Consider the following 16,767-nt stretch of genomic DNA (forward strand, 5'->3'; position numbering starts at 1 on the left):
CCTGGTTTCCTGAGGGCGATCACAGTGTGTGGGGCCGGTGTGCCTGGGAAGCCCGATGCCCTGATACCCCAGGGTAGCAGCTCCTTCTGCACCGCAAATGTGGGAAGGCTGTCCTTTTCACCTCGCACAGCTCAGCATTGCTTGCTGCCTGTCATTCCCGTTGCCTTGAAATTTCACCCTACCCAAGGCTATTGCTCACATGGCAGCCTCATGTTGCATGTCTGGGCTCTGCTGTCATTCAGTCAGCCCTTAGAGCGTTCCCTGCCCCCAAAATATGTTTCTGGAAACTTTATTGCAAGCTTTTGCTTCACTTGTACCCACTAGGGGCTTGGGTGGTGATTGAAGACTAAAAAGCTGACTTGTCCCTGACTTGTCCCTGCTTCTGCTGGGACTCCAGCCTCGCCATTTCACATTGAGGCTTTGGAAACAGCTCAGGTTAAAAGCCACATGGGAGACGCACCCAGCAGAAGGTGGTGGGGGGCATTAGTGTAGAGCTAGTAGTGAGAGGCTTTGGGTCTGTATCCTATCTCTCTGCTCCTTTGCCGACCAAAGGTAAGCCACTGAACTTGGAAAAACCTGCTTTCTCATTCCTGGTACGATGAGGCCAGTACTTATCTACCTGTCCTGCAGACACCAGAGGGTCAAAGCAGCTGAACATATAATGATAAATATTGTTATTTTAATCAGGAACTTCATACTTAAAAAAATATGTAGGGGCTGCCTGGGTGGCTCAGTGGGTTAATCCTCTGCCTTCAGCTCAGGTCATGATCTCAGGGTCCTGGGATCGAGTCCCACAACGGGCTCTCTGCTGGGCGGGGAGCCTGCTTCCTCCTCTCTCTCTCTCTCTCTCTCTGCTTGTGATCACTCTCTGTCAAATTAAAAAATAAATATGTATCTAGGTATCTATATATAGATACCTATATATATAGGGATATATATAGATATTATTATATATTAATATATTATTATATATTATATGTATTAATTATATATTTATTACTTATTATATATTATATACATTTTGTATATTGTTATTATATTATTAGATTTAATCAGGAACTTCATACTTAAAAATACGTATCTAGGTATATATACATAGGTATGCCTATATATATATATACCTATATATATACCTATAGATACCTATATCTATAGGTATCTATATATATATATACCTAGATACGTATTTTTTTAAGTATGAAGTTCCTGATATATATATATATATATATATATATATGCACTCTTTTCTGATTGAAACAAAATACCCACTCATAATTCCACTAGTCGCCACCCCAACAAAATCCCTTCATTTTATTTTATTTTTTTTTTTTTAAGATTTTATTTATTTGATAGAGATCACAAGTAGGTAGAGAGGCAGGCAGAGAGAGAGGGGGAAGCAGGCTCCCTGCTGAGCAGGGAGCCCAATGCAAGGCTCAATTGCAGGAACCTGAGATCATGACCTGAGCCGAAGGCAGAGGCTTTAACTCACTGAGCCACCCAGGCATCCCCAAATCCCTTCATTTTAATGAATGCCCTAACAGTGTGTTTTCTCTATCTGTTTCATTTACTAATTAAGATCAGTATAATTCATTTACTGATTGAGAGTATACTAGTTCTATAATTTTGTAACTTAGAAGAAGGCAATAGTGAATTTTTAAAAGACATTAAAACTAGTGGCCAGCGTCATGTGGGTGGTGTTCAGTGGTTTGTCGGGTGGCTATCGCGTGATCCACTTAAAACCTAACCTTTGTGGTTGGACCACTGGTCTATAGGCACTTCCCCGCACTGCAATGGGTATGACCATTTTTTGCTAGTTGCTTTTTAAAAAAGTGACCGTTAACACACCACTCTGATTCACTTTCTTTCTCTACCTTTGAACATAGCACCGGAAGGCATCCTGCTGTGAGAACAGAATTAAATATTTTCTTTCATTTCCGAGTAGAATCACTGATAACATCCATAGATGTGGTAATGCAGAATCTTAAAGAACTGTAAGGATCTTTTCCGTTCTCAGAGATCTGAGCCAATCATGAGCAGTGTTCCTGAATCACATTTGGGACTTACTGTGTATGCAGTTTTTTGTTTTTTTTTTAAGATTTTATTTATTTATTTGACAGAGAGAGAGAGATCACAAGTAGGCAGAGGCAGGCAGAGAGAGAGGGGGAAGCAGGCTCTGCACTGAGCAGAGAGCCGGATATGGGGCTTGATCACAGGATCGTGAGATCATGACCTGAGCGGAAGGCAGAGGCTTAACCCACTGAGCCACCCAGGCGCCCCATCGTTTTGAACATCACTTTTGCCCTCTTTGTTTTTTAAGCTTAGCTGCATAAAATGGGTTAACACTGGCATCCTTGTGCAATCGGTTCTTATTCGCTAGACAATTGGGGGATGGTTCAGATAAGCCACAGTCCAAGGCAAGCTGTCGTGTCACCAGAGAATGACCTTTGATCTTAGTGTAGTTCTTAGAACAGCCCCGTGTGCTTTGTGGTTGCCAGAATCAGTGTCTGAAACTTGATGGTAAGGTCAGACGGTTCTTACCTCATAAGGTGAGAGGTGTTTCCATTAGTGTCGTAGGTGTTATTCACGCAAGCGTTTGCTGGTCTTTGGTGCTGCGTTAGTGCTGAAGTTTAACGTGTGATGCTGAAGGTGATCATTGGTAGCCGATTCCCAGAGCCAGGTTGGACTTTTGCAATGAGTTGCCAAATGAGTGGTATTAGTAATCTTTTTCCTCTGTCTTCTTAAAAACGAGAACAAAAGTGGTCAGCAGTGATTTTGCCCAATTTATCTCTTGCAGAGAAGCTAATTGCTTGCCACAGTTGAGCTCCTGGTTTCAGGGAGCGGTAGAAGACTTCACTTATTGCTTTCCTGGATTCTGAGGTAGTACTTGGTATTTGGATAATTTCGTATTCTTCTAAGCCAGACTCATTCAGTGTAAACAAATCATTAAGACTAATGCTTTTTGGGGAAGTTGGCACATCTTGGTCATTATTATGCGGGTTGATTAATGAATCGTTATTAACGGCAGCACAACATTGAACATACTCTTTTCACGTTCTGCTAACTCTCTGATTCTCAGTCCCCAGAGTGTCTGAGTCCCCAGGTCTCAGGGAGGGCCTGGGAATCTGCATTTCTAGCAGGTTCCCGGGTGGTACCGATGTTGTTGATCTGGGCCTTTTGATAAGGGCTCAAGAGTCTGGGCTCCTAAGAAGTTTTCTGTCTGGGATGGAATTCTTCAGTGGCTAGCAAGCCTTCTCACACAGTCTAGGCCACGGTGTCATGCTGCCCAGGTCTGGAAAGGACATTGGTGGGTGGCTTTTTGTGAGTGCCACGCAGCATGTGGGAGACTGTTCAGAGATAAAGGCACTGTGCACAGTTCACGCTGGGGAGCTACCCATTCAAGACGCTGACCTGACGTTACCCAGTCTGATGAGCTGAAGGGTTTGCTGTGCTTTACTGTTGGATCTTTCCAGACATGTTCGGTAACGGAGATTAACAGCATCATCAGTCATATGGTAGTAGAAACTAAAAACCTGATTGATGCCCAAAAGGGTAAACTTTTGTTTCGCGGCGTCTAGAATGTGAACTGGAATTTACGGTTTCTTAGAAGAGATTCCTGGTGTAAAAGTGGCGATAAATACAAGTTTAAATCTTCATCTTCGACAGAGTTAGTGTCAACCCTTTCAGCCAATAAGCGCTGAAATAATACTTCATCAAGAAGGCTGGCGGGAAGGTGGCAAGACTCCCACCCTGTCACGTTGCCACTGAATCAGGGCCATCTTGGATCTTTACTACAATAGAAATATCATTTGGTGCAAGTGTTGGTCCACGTGTCTCTGATAACTGCAGATGAAGGCTTGTGCAAAAGCTCGCTTCAGTACCGTTCTCCCGTGTGTTTCCAGCCTCCCTGCTTGCCTAGATCATTCCCTCCTGGGTGCGGGTGGACATTGTCTCGCAGATGATCCCTGTGTGAGGTCTTCGATCAGAACCTCTCAGGGAGGTGTCGGCCTTCTGACAGCCAGTCTGTAGGAGGCATGCATATAACGAAATGCGATTTTACTTTGGAAGGGCAGGGATGTGCCCAGAGCTGCGGCTTGCAGACAGCCCTGGCCCTGGGGTGGGAGGCCACTGGGGAGTTGACTTTGGTTCTGTTCCAGTGACGCCCAGCTACAGCTTTAGGGTCGGTTTCCCAATTGCAGGGCTTTCTCCAGAGGCGCAGGCTGCCAAGTCACACACAGAGTTGGTCTGCGTGATCCCCCAGGGCTCAGGGCTATTCATTTCTCTCTAAAGCCCAGACATGGAGGCATTGGGGAAGAGTGAGCAGTGCTATTAATAATTTATTTGAAAGGGGTTTCTGTTTAGTGAAAGCGTTGAGCAAGCAAAGAAGATAGTGTGGAATTAACTAACTTTAAAAGAAAACATTTATTGAGTCTTTTAGCTAAGAACAGATTTTTACTTATTTTGGTCAGTGGTGAAATTCAGATGAAATCTTAGAAAACAAATTGTCTGTCTGTTGGGCGCCAAAAGATACCCTTCAAAAAAAGTTTTGAGACACTTAACATGGTGAGGTCAGTTGGGGAGTCTCCTTTTAAAAGTGTAATTCTTCTTTTTTTTTTTTTTAAAGATTTTATTTATTTATTTGACAGAGATCACAAGTAGGCAGAGAGGCAGGCAGAGAGAGAGGAGGAAGCAGGCTCCCTGCTGAGCAGAGAGCCCGATGTGAGGCTTGATCCCAGGACCCTGGGATCATGATCTGAGCTGGAGGCAGAGGCTTTAACCCACTGAGCCACCCAGGCACCCCCAAAAGTGTAATTCTTAGTGCTGTTTATAAGACAACAGATTTTCTCAGTTTACTAGTGAGGTTCCACGATTTTAGAAATAAAACTGTATTTTAAAAAGAAATTAAGCAAATGCAGCCTTGGACATGTGATTTTACCTTATATTCCTATCCCCGTGGCAGGTGAGACAGTGCACAGGACACACAAGATTGATTTAACGGGCATGTTTAGTTGTGTGTCTCTAAGGGTATCTGTGTTTCCCCTGGACCTCTCAGTTCTGGTGGCCTTTCTTTTCTTTCTTTCTTTTTAAAAAATATTTATTAGAGAGGGAAGGAGAGAGCAAGCACGCATAAGCAGGATGAGGGGCAGAAGGAGAGAGAGAATCTCAGGCAGACTCTGTGGAGTGCGGAGCCTGACTCTCGGCTCGATCTCTCATCCCTGACATCACACTCTGAGCCGCAACCAAGACGGGTGCTTAATCAAGTGAGCCACCCAGGTGCCCCTATTTTCTTTTTTCAGTTTAAAAAATAATAGAGGAATTTTATTTATTTATTTGTTTGTTTGTTTGTTTGTTTATTTATTTTAGTAAGAGGAATTTTAAAACAAAGCTCAGTTTTCCAAATCTGTGGGTTTTTTTTAAAAATGGGGATGGAGGAGTATTTTTATTTCTCAGTTTAATGAGAAATATTTTACAAAGCTGTATTCATAGTATAAAATTTGGGACTTTTTTTTTTTTTTTTTTTTGACAGATCACAAGTAGGCAGAGAGGCAGGCAGAGAGAGACAGGAGGAGGAGGCAGGCTCCCTGCTGAGCAGAGAGCCCGATGCGGGACTCAATCCCAGGAAAAATTTGGGACTTTTTAAAAAGTTTTTATTTAAATTCCAGTTAACCTATAGTATAGTACTAGTTTCGAGTGTACAGTAGAGTGATTCACCTTTCATGTCTCACCCAGTGCTCATCACAAGTGAGCTCCTTAATCCCCGTCCCCCATTTCCCCCATCTCCCTTCCCCCCATCCATGTGTTCTCTAGAGTTAAGATTCTGTTTCTTGGTTTATGTCTCTCTCTCATTTTCCTTTGCTCACTTGTTTTGTTTCTTAAATTCCACATATAAGTTAAATCATACGGTATTTGTCTTTCTCTGACTGGCTTATTTCACTTAGCATAGTACACTCTAGCTCCATCCATGCCATTACAGATGGCAAGATTTCATTCTTCTTTATGGCTGAGTAATAATCCACTGTGTATATGTATGTGTGTATATATGTACACATATATGTGTGTGTATGTGTGTATATGTGTGTGTGTGTGTGTATACATAAACACACCAAATCTTCTTTATCCACGCCTCTGTTAATGGACATTTGGGCTCTCTCCATAATTTGGCTGTTGTAGATAATGCTGCTATAAACATCGGGGTGCATGAACCTCTTTGAATTAGTAGTTTTGGATTTTTTGGGTAAATACCTAGTAGTGCCATTGCCGGATCATAGGGCAGTGCTGTTTTTAACTTTTTGAGGCACCTCCATACTGTTCCCCAGAGTGGCTGCGCCCGTTTGCATTCCCACGAGGGAGCTAGAGAGTATTATGCTAAATGAGGTCAGTAAGAGAAAGACAAACACCATATGATTTCACCCGTATGTGGAGTTTAAGAAACAAGCAGCTTAGGGGAGAAAAAGAGAGAAGCAAACTAATAAACACATTCTTAACTCTAGAGAACAAACTGATGGTCACCAGAGTGGGGGCAGGCAGAGGGGGCGGGTGGGCGAAACGGGATGGGGATTATGGGGTGCACTGGTGATGAGCACTGGGTGATGTGTGGAAGTGCTGAACCACTAAATTGTACACCCGAAACCAATATAACACTATATGTTAACTAACTGGAATTTAAATAAAAACTAAAAAAAAAAAAAAAAAAAAAAGATTCCAGTGTCACTTTTACAGAAGTAGAACAAAAATCCTAAAATGCTTCGAAGTTTTCATAGTTAACTTGGATTGTTTAATGCTCTTTTTTTTTTTAAAGATTTTATTTATTTATTTGACAGAGATCACAAGTAGGCAGAGAGGCAGGCAGAGAGAGAGAGAGAGAGAGAGGAGGAAGCAGGCTCCCTGCTGAGCAGAGAGCTTGATACGCGGCTCAATCTCAGGACCCTGGGATCATGACCTGAGCCAAAGGCAGAGGCTTTAACCCACTGAGCCACCCAGGCGCCCCTGTGTAATGCTCTTTTGAGATGATGAACTATAATTTACTGCCCGCCCCCGCCCCTGGTCATCTTACTGAATCTTGAGGTCGATTTTGATTTTGGGGGAATTTGACGGTATAGCAATGAACTTGTCGATTCAGCTTTTATTCCTCTGTTGAGGTTAGGGTAAAAAAATTAAATTATTTTTATGGTGCTTGATATGTTCCATTAACTTTTAGATTAAGGGTTTTTATTTACTTGGTTTTTAGAATTGGGGGACGGTCTCTAAATTTTCTAAATGGAAAATTGAAAATTTTGTGAAGCATCAGAAGAGTGAGCCTTCTCGCCAAGGAGTAATCTCAGTTTCTGGCTGGCAGTAGTAGTCATAGCTGTCATCGCTGAGAAACTCTTTGGTGCTGGGTGCTCGGTATGTCTTAGTGTCTTCTGGCATCACCAGTATTAATGATTGAATTGGGTACAATGGATCCCAGAACCAGAATAGTATGCTTGAGCGTAAATTAGTGAACTAAAAATAAAATTTGTTTCTTAGCCGTAGGATTTGGTTGATTAAATTATAGGCCAGGCAACAAGTTCTTAAACCACAGAGTACCATGACTTCGTTTTTTCTGGCATTAACCGAACACTGTTGTTTACGCTGATGATTCCGTTTGTAAACTAGAGCATGCCCTGCTAGGCTTCTGAGTGCCTGGTAATAATGTGCCTTAATTGTGGGTCAGTGAAGCCAAACTAATTGCTTGTTGGGTTCTTGGATTGCCATTTTAATTTGCTGTATAATGCAGTCTCTACGAGACACGCACTCTGTATTGTCATCTGAGTAAAACGTATTGAAATCATCTTGCAAAACAACAGAATACCTGATACTTTGTCCATAATCTTGCAAATTAAAAAAAAAAAAAATTGAATGGCACTACAGAGTTGTAATTTACACGTCCTCCTTTTTAAGAGCCTCTGTAGCTTTTTCTTTGGAGGGTATACAGAAAGTGACTAATGTATGTTTTATATTAGTGTAATAGCTTTCTTTACCAAGCATTGTTTTGTTTTGTGCTTTTAATATGTTTTAAACGACAGTAATAGCATGAGCTTCTGAGATGGTCACTTATTTCAGACAGTGTAATTCACCCAGTGAGACTGGTATTTATCTGGTGACTTTCCACTTCAGTTAAAAAAAAAATAAAAGGTATCTGTGCTATCATTCTCAGCTCACAAAACAGCAATCATAGGGGTTCCCTTTATAATTTGTGGGAACAGTTCAGAAGTCAGTAAGATGGTTCGCATTCTGTAACATTTGTTTTCTCTCTGTCTCCCTTGACTAATGAGCAGACCTGAAGAAGACTTTCTTTTGACTCTGATTACTAATTTCATTCATTTAGCTCATGTTTATTGAGTAGCTGTTGAGTGCCAGGAACTTTTGTAGGTTTTCAGAATACCAAAGATTGGGGTTGTTGGTTTTTGTTTTTTTTTTTCTGTTTATAATATTTAGTCCTCGAGAAAAAGATCTTTGTGGTAAATCGTAAGAGCTTATTCAAACGATTTCAGAAATGGAGTGATATAAATAAGAACCATCAGTAAAGAATTTAATAGATGCCTGTATCAGGTTTTTAATAGAAATTAGCCCACCGCCTGTTTTTCTTTCCTTTTTGTAGGTTATTTCTTATGAGAGTCATGGATATCCCCTATCTAAACTTGGAAGGCCCAGACTGTAAGTGAATTTTTATTTTCTCATGGCATCTGCACATTGAAGTGTGTGGTCTGGAAGGGATAACAAGAAAAGTATTACTGAAGAAAGAGCTTCATTCACTTAAAAACAAGCAGTGATTTTGCGGTTGATATGAATAGTATGCTTAAGTTAATGGTACCCTTGGGTCTTGATTAACTCATCTCTTTACTTATATTTTCCAGTTTATGCATGAGTTGAATTTTAAAAGAATATATATCTTCTCTTCATTAGTTCGTTTTCACTCGAACTCTAAATTCATAATTTCCAATAAATACGCATAACAAATTTTGAGATGGCTAGCTCTGTCAGTAACCATAAGTTCTCTAGTTTCTGGCTATTTGCATATATATATATGTATGTATATACATATATATAATATAACATATATATATATATACACACACATATATATATATATGGGTTTTGTTTTTTTTCCTCTCTTTTTCATTGAAAATCTTGGAAGGCCTGTCTGGGAGGTGATTGCTGCTGCTTTAAATTATTTCCTATTTTCTCCTCCTCGCTGTCCCCCTCTTTTCCACTGCTCTCTTTCTAGCCTTGGTTTATTTGCCTTAAAATCCATGCCACAGGGGTATAGAAATGGGTGAGCCGTGCCTGTTGGTAATAGCCATCGCCGTGATAAGCGGACCACACGTGTCTCCCCCCTCCCCCCGAGATCAGACATCTGTTTTGCTGCACTCCTCTTGCAACAGTTCTGCAAACTAAATATCATCGTTCCCGATACATAGCTATGAGTGGCTGGAGCGGTTGGGTCTCTTGCTCCGAGGTGCATCATTCAGTGGCAGGTCTGAGATTAGAACTTGAGACTGTGACTCAGGACTGCCCCGCTCCTTAAACTCAGTCCATTGGATTTGGATGGTGCACTGAATAAACACGTGGACCACTAGAGTAATAGCAGAAAGTTAAAGGCTTCATGAAATGTCTTCAACAAAGCAGCCTTTCTGCCCCTCCCCCCCTTGAAATAATTTTCATGGGAACTTCATGAGCAAAGATGGTCCACGTAGAATTGTCAGGGTATAGAACCCATTGTGGGTTCTATAAAGTATCAGAGCCCCAGTGGAAGCTAACTTGAAATACATTGAGAGGTTTTGTTTCGTAATCATGAGTCATTCCTAGCAATTCCTCAAGTTAGCTGGGGGATAGTTTCATTAAAGAACCCCTGGTGTATCGTTCACTTTTCAGCTGTCAACCTCTTATCCAAAATTTGTCCCGTAGTGCAACCGAAACGGGATCATGTTCTCCATGTGACCTTCCCCAAAGAGTGGAAAACCAGCGACCTTTACCAGCTTTTCAGTGCCTTTGGTAAGTAACTCTTAAGTCCATATGTGGTTTTGGGATTTTGCTATTTTTTTTGGTCTGTCCAGGTGGCGATAGGTATACTGAATAACAGCTTCAGCTTGGACATGAAAGAATGCTACTGGCAAGGATTTAGTATGTTGGTATCTTTGTACTAACATGATCTGAAGGACTTTCAACAGCACCCCAGACTGGAGTGCTATTATTACTCCACGGAAACCAGGATACTAGTACTATGACTGCCTTTACTGCCGACCATGGAAAATAGATCTAGGCTGAGGATAAATCATTTTTAAGATAAAATTCGGAGAGAAGATTTTTTTCATAAGGGCAGGTGGTCACTGCTTGACATTGACTAGTTCAAGCAGAGGAGCGCAGATGTTTGAGAAGACCAAGAGATGAGTTATGTATGCGGTAGGGCAGTTCTTCTAATTCCTTTTTATCAGGTCAGGTGATAGGTTGAGATGAACCATCTTCTGATTAGCGTTTATAAAGACTTTCAGACTGTAAGTCTTCAGCAGTGCCTGTTTATTTTAACAAATGAAATACTCAAGCTGTTCTCTTTAGAAATTCTTGGAGAAAGTAAAGGCAGCACAAACAGCCAATAATAAGACTGTTTAGTAAATGTTTATGGACCGCCTCAACAGGCTAGTATGTAGCCATTTTAAAAATATTTGAACAGTTTATTAAAAGATAGTAAAGTGTTTTTGTTTTAACATTTCGTGTAAAAAGCAGAAACAAAGTAGGGTTCCTGTATAACTGATTTTTTTTTTTAATACTTTGTATAGAAATCAGACTGAAAGGAAGCCTCATGCTATTATCACTGATTGTTTTAGATAGGTTTTTTTTTTTTCTTCCTCTTTATGCTTTTTTGTATTTATATTTTTTAGGGAGGGAGGGAAAGAGAGAAAGAAAGAGGAGGGGAGGGGCAGAGGGAGAGGAAGAGAATATTAAGGAGACTTTGTGTCCAGCTCAGAGCCTGGCAAGGGGCTCGATCTCATGACCCTGAGATAATTTTTATTAGCTTTTATAAGTAAAACACTTTACAGACAATTTTTAGAAAAGTAAGTGAAAGCAGGTATTTTTCAGGAAAGTTATCCTAGTCTTTGCAGACAGTCTCAACAACTTTTGAAATTCTAGTCCTGCTTTTTAATTTAAATACAGATCTAGAGATGCAGTTGAATTTCACAGCTCATTTCTTTTAAGAGCTTTTGATGTTGTTGCTGTTCTTTTCTCATTTTGTATTATTAAGTTCTTACCCTTATGTAGTCGACCTTTAATTGGCTAAATTAAGTAGGATGCTCTGAGTAGAATTTTGTTTTCATTTTAATTAAAAAGAATCAGTTGTATGATATCAGACAAGTAGCCTCTCTGTTCCTTTGTGTCCTCATCGGTGACAATGACGATGATGATGGCGATACCCCTTACTATGTAAGCATTTCATGAGGATTAAATGATTAAATGAAATTAAATGAAATCATTTCATGAAATGATTCATGAAAGGCATTTAGAATAGTATGTGTCACATAGTAACTATTTAGGGCACGTTCACTGTTATTATTTATCTAAAACACACAAGGTAGAGGAGTGACTTTTGTAATGGAGAAAGTCATTATGGCACCTTGCTGTGCAGCAGGAAGTGAGTTATTATCCTATGACAATGAGACAGAGCAGTTTGTAAGCATTCGTAGCCTTGGAAATTTTTTTAGGAATTGAAACATTTTTTCACTACTAAATTCCAGTGATGTTTACCCATTTTTTTTTTAAAGATTTTTTTAATTTATTTGACAGACAAAGATTACAAATAGGCAGAGAGGCAGGCAGAGAGAGGAGGAAACAGAAGCAGGCTCCCTGCTGAGCAGAGAGCCCCACACGGGACTTGATCCCAGGACCTCAAAATCATGACCTGAGCCGAAGGCAGAGGCTTTAACCCACTGAGCCCCCCATCTCGTGCCCCTGTTTACCCATTTTTAATAATGCCAGTCTTCCCGTGTTTTTTCAAGAAGAGCAGTAGTCAAACAATTAGGCCTCTGCTTTCCCTTCGGTTTTCTGCCCCACCACCCACTCCTTCCTTCCCATGCTCTATTCTGTTCTGTCTGCAGCTTGTTAGCCTTTCTTGAGAATGTGTCCCTTCATGTGAAAATCGTTGTTTCACTAGACTGCTTTCTGCCCTTCTCAGTGGCTTTTCTGTTTTAGCCCATCTTCGTTTTCTCTCTTTGCCGCCTTCTTTTCCTTTGTCCTCTTCTGCTATTTTCCTCACCTGGCCTTGACATCAATGTTGAATTTTTCGTACTTTTTGCTACTTTGATTCCTTTTATGTTTCCCATTCATGATGTTAAGAGTTTGTGTCTCTAAAAATTTAGAAAGATGCGTTTTTAGAAGATTTATCTATTTATTTGAGCGAGAGAGTGTGAGTGTGCAAACAGGGGGAGGGGCAGAGGAAGAGAATGTCCAGGTAGACTCCCACTGAGTGCAAAGCCCAGTCAGTGTGGGGCGCAGCATGGGGCTCACGGCCCGTGAGATCCGGGCCTGAACCGAAACCAAGAGTTGGATGCTTCACTGACTGAGCCACCCGAGCACCCCTGTTGTGATCTTGATAGGAAAGAAATTGCCAGCTCTGGCATGAGATTGGGCTGAAATATTAAGTGCCCCCGGATTTAATCCAGAAGGATCTTTCTTTTATTTTTAAAGCACATTTTTAAAGCTTCTTTAAAGCTTTATGCTTAATGCTGAGATTTTGATCAAATTTTAAACCAGCACCTCATCTCTGTTTAAATTTGACACATATTCTGAAATATATCAGATGTGCAGATGAAGTCTGATAGTGATATACTTGGTCAGATGTTCCCTTTATTTTTATTTCAACATTGCAGGTAACATTCAGATATCCTGGATCGATGACACATCAGCCTTTGTTTCTCTCAGCCAGCCCGAACAAGTACAGATTGGTAAGTGCTTTGGACATTTGTTTTGTATATTAATTAAAGTGGGAGCTCGCCCTTTTATACTGTGAGTTCACTCAGCTGATTCACAGGCATTGCTGCCTGCTGTGTTTAGAGCTGTCTCTAAAATAAAGGAGATAATTAGTGAGTATCATGTGTAGGTGAGGAAAAAAGACAAATTTATTAATTCATTAGATACACTATGTAATATGTTTCTTCACTTACCTCCTTTCTGTTCCTGTCTCATTGCACTTTTTCTGAAACGAGTTGCAGGTTTGCTTTGAGAATTAGCAATAGCAAATTGAGGGGCACCTGGGTGGCTCAGTGGGTAAAAGCCTCTGCCTTCAGCTCAGGTCATGATCCTGGGGTCCTGGGATCGAGCCCTGAGTCAGGCTCTCTGCTCAGCGGGGAGTCTGCTTCCTCCTCTCTCTCTGCCTGCCTCTCTGCCTACTTGGGATCTCTGTCTGTCAAATAAATAAAAATCTTTAAAAAAAAAAAAAGAAAAAAGAAAGAAATAGCAAATTGAGAGGAATGGAATAGGGAACACCAGAAGGTGATACCTGTATCCACCGTTCACTCATCGCCACGCTTCTCCCATTTACTGAGAAGTTTGTGGGATCTATTCATTTCATTACACTTATATTGAATACTTTTTTACAAATAAATAAACTGAGATATTTTATTTGCTTTTAAAATAGGATGGTAGAGGGACGCCTGGGTGGCTCAGTCAGTTAAGTGGCTACCTTCAGCTCAGGTCATGATCCCGGTGTCTAGGATCGAGCCTCACATCGGGCTCCTTGCTCTGCGGGGAGCCTGCTTCTCCCTCTGCCTCTGCCTGCTACTCTGCCTGCTTGTGCTCTCTTTCTCTCTCACTCTAACTAATAAATAAGAGCTTTAAAAAAATAAATAGGATGGTAGAAAGATGGAGCACCACATGTCTTACTGGACCCTACGTTCTTTTGTCATTAACCATCTCAAAATGTTCTATTTCCTTAGGTTGAAAAGTTACTGAATAAAATATGTGATGTTCAGCCACTTATTCAAGTAGATTTCATGTTTCTCTGGTACTTAATGGTGTAAGAGGGATAACATTGTAAAGCGGTATGTCTAATTTTTTTAAAGATTTTATTCTTTTATTTGTGAGCGAGCAAGATAGCATGAGTGAGGGGAGAGGGGCACAAGGAGAGGGAGAAGCAAACTCCCCACTGGCCAGGGAGCCCAACACAGGGCTCGAGCCCAGTTTCAGGTCATGAAATCATGACCTGAGCCATTGGCAGATGCTTAACCGACTGAGGCACCCAGGAGCCCCTTAATTTTTTTCTTTTTATTTAACAAGGTGCCACGTACTAAAATTATGTAATTCTGAGAATGTAACTCTATGAGTAATTATATATGAAAGCTTCCACATATATACACATTCAGATCAGAGTATTTTGGTGTTTGTTCTTAATTCTGTGACCATTGCAGGAATATAGGCTATGTTGTGGTGAAAAGCTTAAGCTCTGGAATCATGCTGCTATACTACATAGTTGTGTAACCTTGGGCAGGTTATTTAACCTTGAGAGGCTTCTGCTTATCTCTGTAAACGGAGGATGATAGTACTTACTTACTGGGGTTATTATTAGGATTATATGAGATTATATATATATACAAAGCTTGGTCTAGTTTGAACTTTTATGATGGTTACTTAATAGTGGATTTCAGCATGAGATGTACTTCGGGGAGGACATGACACCAAGAATTGGTGTTGCATGTAGGGCGTGAGTCATGTCTCTAGTTAAATGTTTCAGTATCTGCTTATTTCTCTGGTCCACTCCCCTGCAATCCTTGGAAATACCGGTGAGATGGCACCCAGAGGGACTGATTATTACAGAGCCAACAGTAACTTCAGGGAGGGGCAAGGGACTCTGCGACCAAGAGCATGGCAAGAGGCCCTGTGGCCAGCCGCAAGGGCACAGAACTGGAACTCCTGGCTGGAGGTCCAGTCCCACCTCCTCCGCTCAGCCTCACCCTTTGGCCTTCCTGCTGGTCACACCTGGGTGACATTGAAACTCTGCCGTGGGATGGAAGGAGATGGCATGGGCCTCGAAGCCAGACTGCCCCGGGGCCTAAGCTCACCTCCACCACCTGCCCGCCGTGTACCTTCTGACAGATTACATAAACTGTCTAAGCCACAGGCTTCTGGCTGAGAGGTGGAGGCGGTGATGGTTACTTTGTGAAATGCGGTCATGAACATTAAGTGCCCAGCAGGGAGCTCGGCCCTTCACAAGCAGGGGCTTGACAAATGCTAGGGAATTATTAATACCTGCTTGGCCTCCCTTGCTGTGAACAGTACAAATGAGAGTGTGTAAAAGTGCTTGGAAACCTGTACGACACTAGCTGGTGGTACATGCTTGCATGTCCGAGTGTAATTCTGTGTTGATGTGTGTGGGAGTCATTGCTTCTTTTCATGTTGCTGCCAAACCACATTCACTGTCCCGTGACGATAGCTCCCTCACTTGGAACCAAAAGGCTCCTTACCCAGTAGTTTCCAGCTCAGTGTCGCATTCCGTGACACCTGAAATCCGGGAGCTGCGCTGCAGAATCACGTTGCCACAGGGGCCCTGCCGTGTGATTGTTGGCCCACATGTGCCACTCCCCTGAAGGCGTGATTGAGTCCATCGTATCCCCCGCCCCCCGACTCCTTCTCTAGTGCGGGGAACGCACCCTGGCTGGAGTGGGCAGCATGGCGAAGAGGCCAGGATGAAATCGTGACTTTTCTACCTTTTTCCTCCGAGATGAAATAGGTGACTCTTGTCTCCCGATACATGCAGCGTTACTGGTAAAGTCTGAGTTTCCGCTGTCATCGCTTACACAAAAGACACTTCTTTTTTTTTTTTTTTTTTTGGAGATCGAGAGCGTATGCCTCTGGGGGTGGGTGGAGTGGAGGGGCAGAAGGAGAGGGAGAAGCAGACTCCCCACTGAGCCCCGCCTCATGACCTGAGCCAAAGGCAGATGCTTAACCGACTGAGCCACCTAGGCACCCCCAAAGACGACTGTGTGTGTAAAACCCTGGCCATTTGTGCGTGCTGTGCCTGTGACCCTACTTCTCTTTGCCATATGCCACCTTAGATTTCTACCTTCCTCTTCCTTCAGAGCTGGGCTGTGTCCCACTTCCCTCCTCATCTCAGCTTACACACCTATTTCTCTGGTTGTGTTCAACCCCCCCCCCGCCCCCTCGCCATTCCCTGTGCAGGGGATTGGGTCCCATTTTCTGTGCCAGCCTGACATCCTTTACTGACACACTCTGTTTGCCTGTCTTCCCTGGTAGACTGTATGTAAACTCTCTGAGAGCAGGGGCCAGACGTCTTGCTCACGGTTGCGTTCTCAGTGCTCCGAGTAGCGGCTGACATGAGCGAGGATGGTGAATGTTCACTGAAATGAGTAAGTCATAGTCAAGGTTGTTAGGACTTAGAAACGCCTTCATGCATGGGATGAATATATCTGATGTCTCTGGTCTTTTTCCGTGATTTCTAAAATTTTGCAGATGTTTCATTGAAAGACAGTGGAAATCTGGTTCTGATCGTGGTAATTCTAATGACGGGAGAGACCCGACATATTTAAAATGCTACAAACCCTTTTAACGTTATCTTAAACAAATTACTTATTCATTTCAGCGGAAACGAAGGGCCTGTTGGATCAATAATGTAATACTGGAAAAATCATTAAGTGCCTATTTATATAGGAGCTTGTAATGGCTTCTTTGGCGCTGTTACAGACTAATTTTTGATTTACATGTAAGTACCTGACACCTGTCTTTGTCTTTTGATAGTACTAA

The 16,767-nt window shown here is 41.9% G+C and overlaps 1 protein-coding gene across 4 annotated transcripts in view; it reads left to right on the forward strand.

Moving 5' to 3' along the window:
* PARN (poly(A)-specific ribonuclease) overlaps window positions 1-16,767 on the forward strand; it is a 153,200-nt gene that overhangs the window by 45,625 nt on the left and 90,808 nt on the right. For all 4 annotated transcript variants that reach the window (XM_032836265.1, XM_032836269.1, XM_032836268.1 and 1 more), the window contains exons 19-21: window positions 8,621-8,676; window positions 9,928-10,014; window positions 12,882-12,956. In XM_032836265.1, coding sequence (XP_032692156.1) covers window positions 8,621-8,676; window positions 9,928-10,014; window positions 12,882-12,956 — 218 coding nt within the window. The remainder of the gene's footprint in view (window positions 1-8,620; window positions 8,677-9,927; window positions 10,015-12,881; window positions 12,957-16,767) is intronic.

Source organism: Lontra canadensis, unplaced genomic scaffold (genome assembly GCF_010015895.1).
Source record: "Lontra canadensis isolate GAN:19392208 unplaced genomic scaffold, GSC_riverotter_1.0 scaffold91, whole genome shotgun sequence".
Taxonomy (NCBI): Eukaryota; Metazoa; Chordata; class Mammalia; order Carnivora; family Mustelidae; genus Lontra; species Lontra canadensis.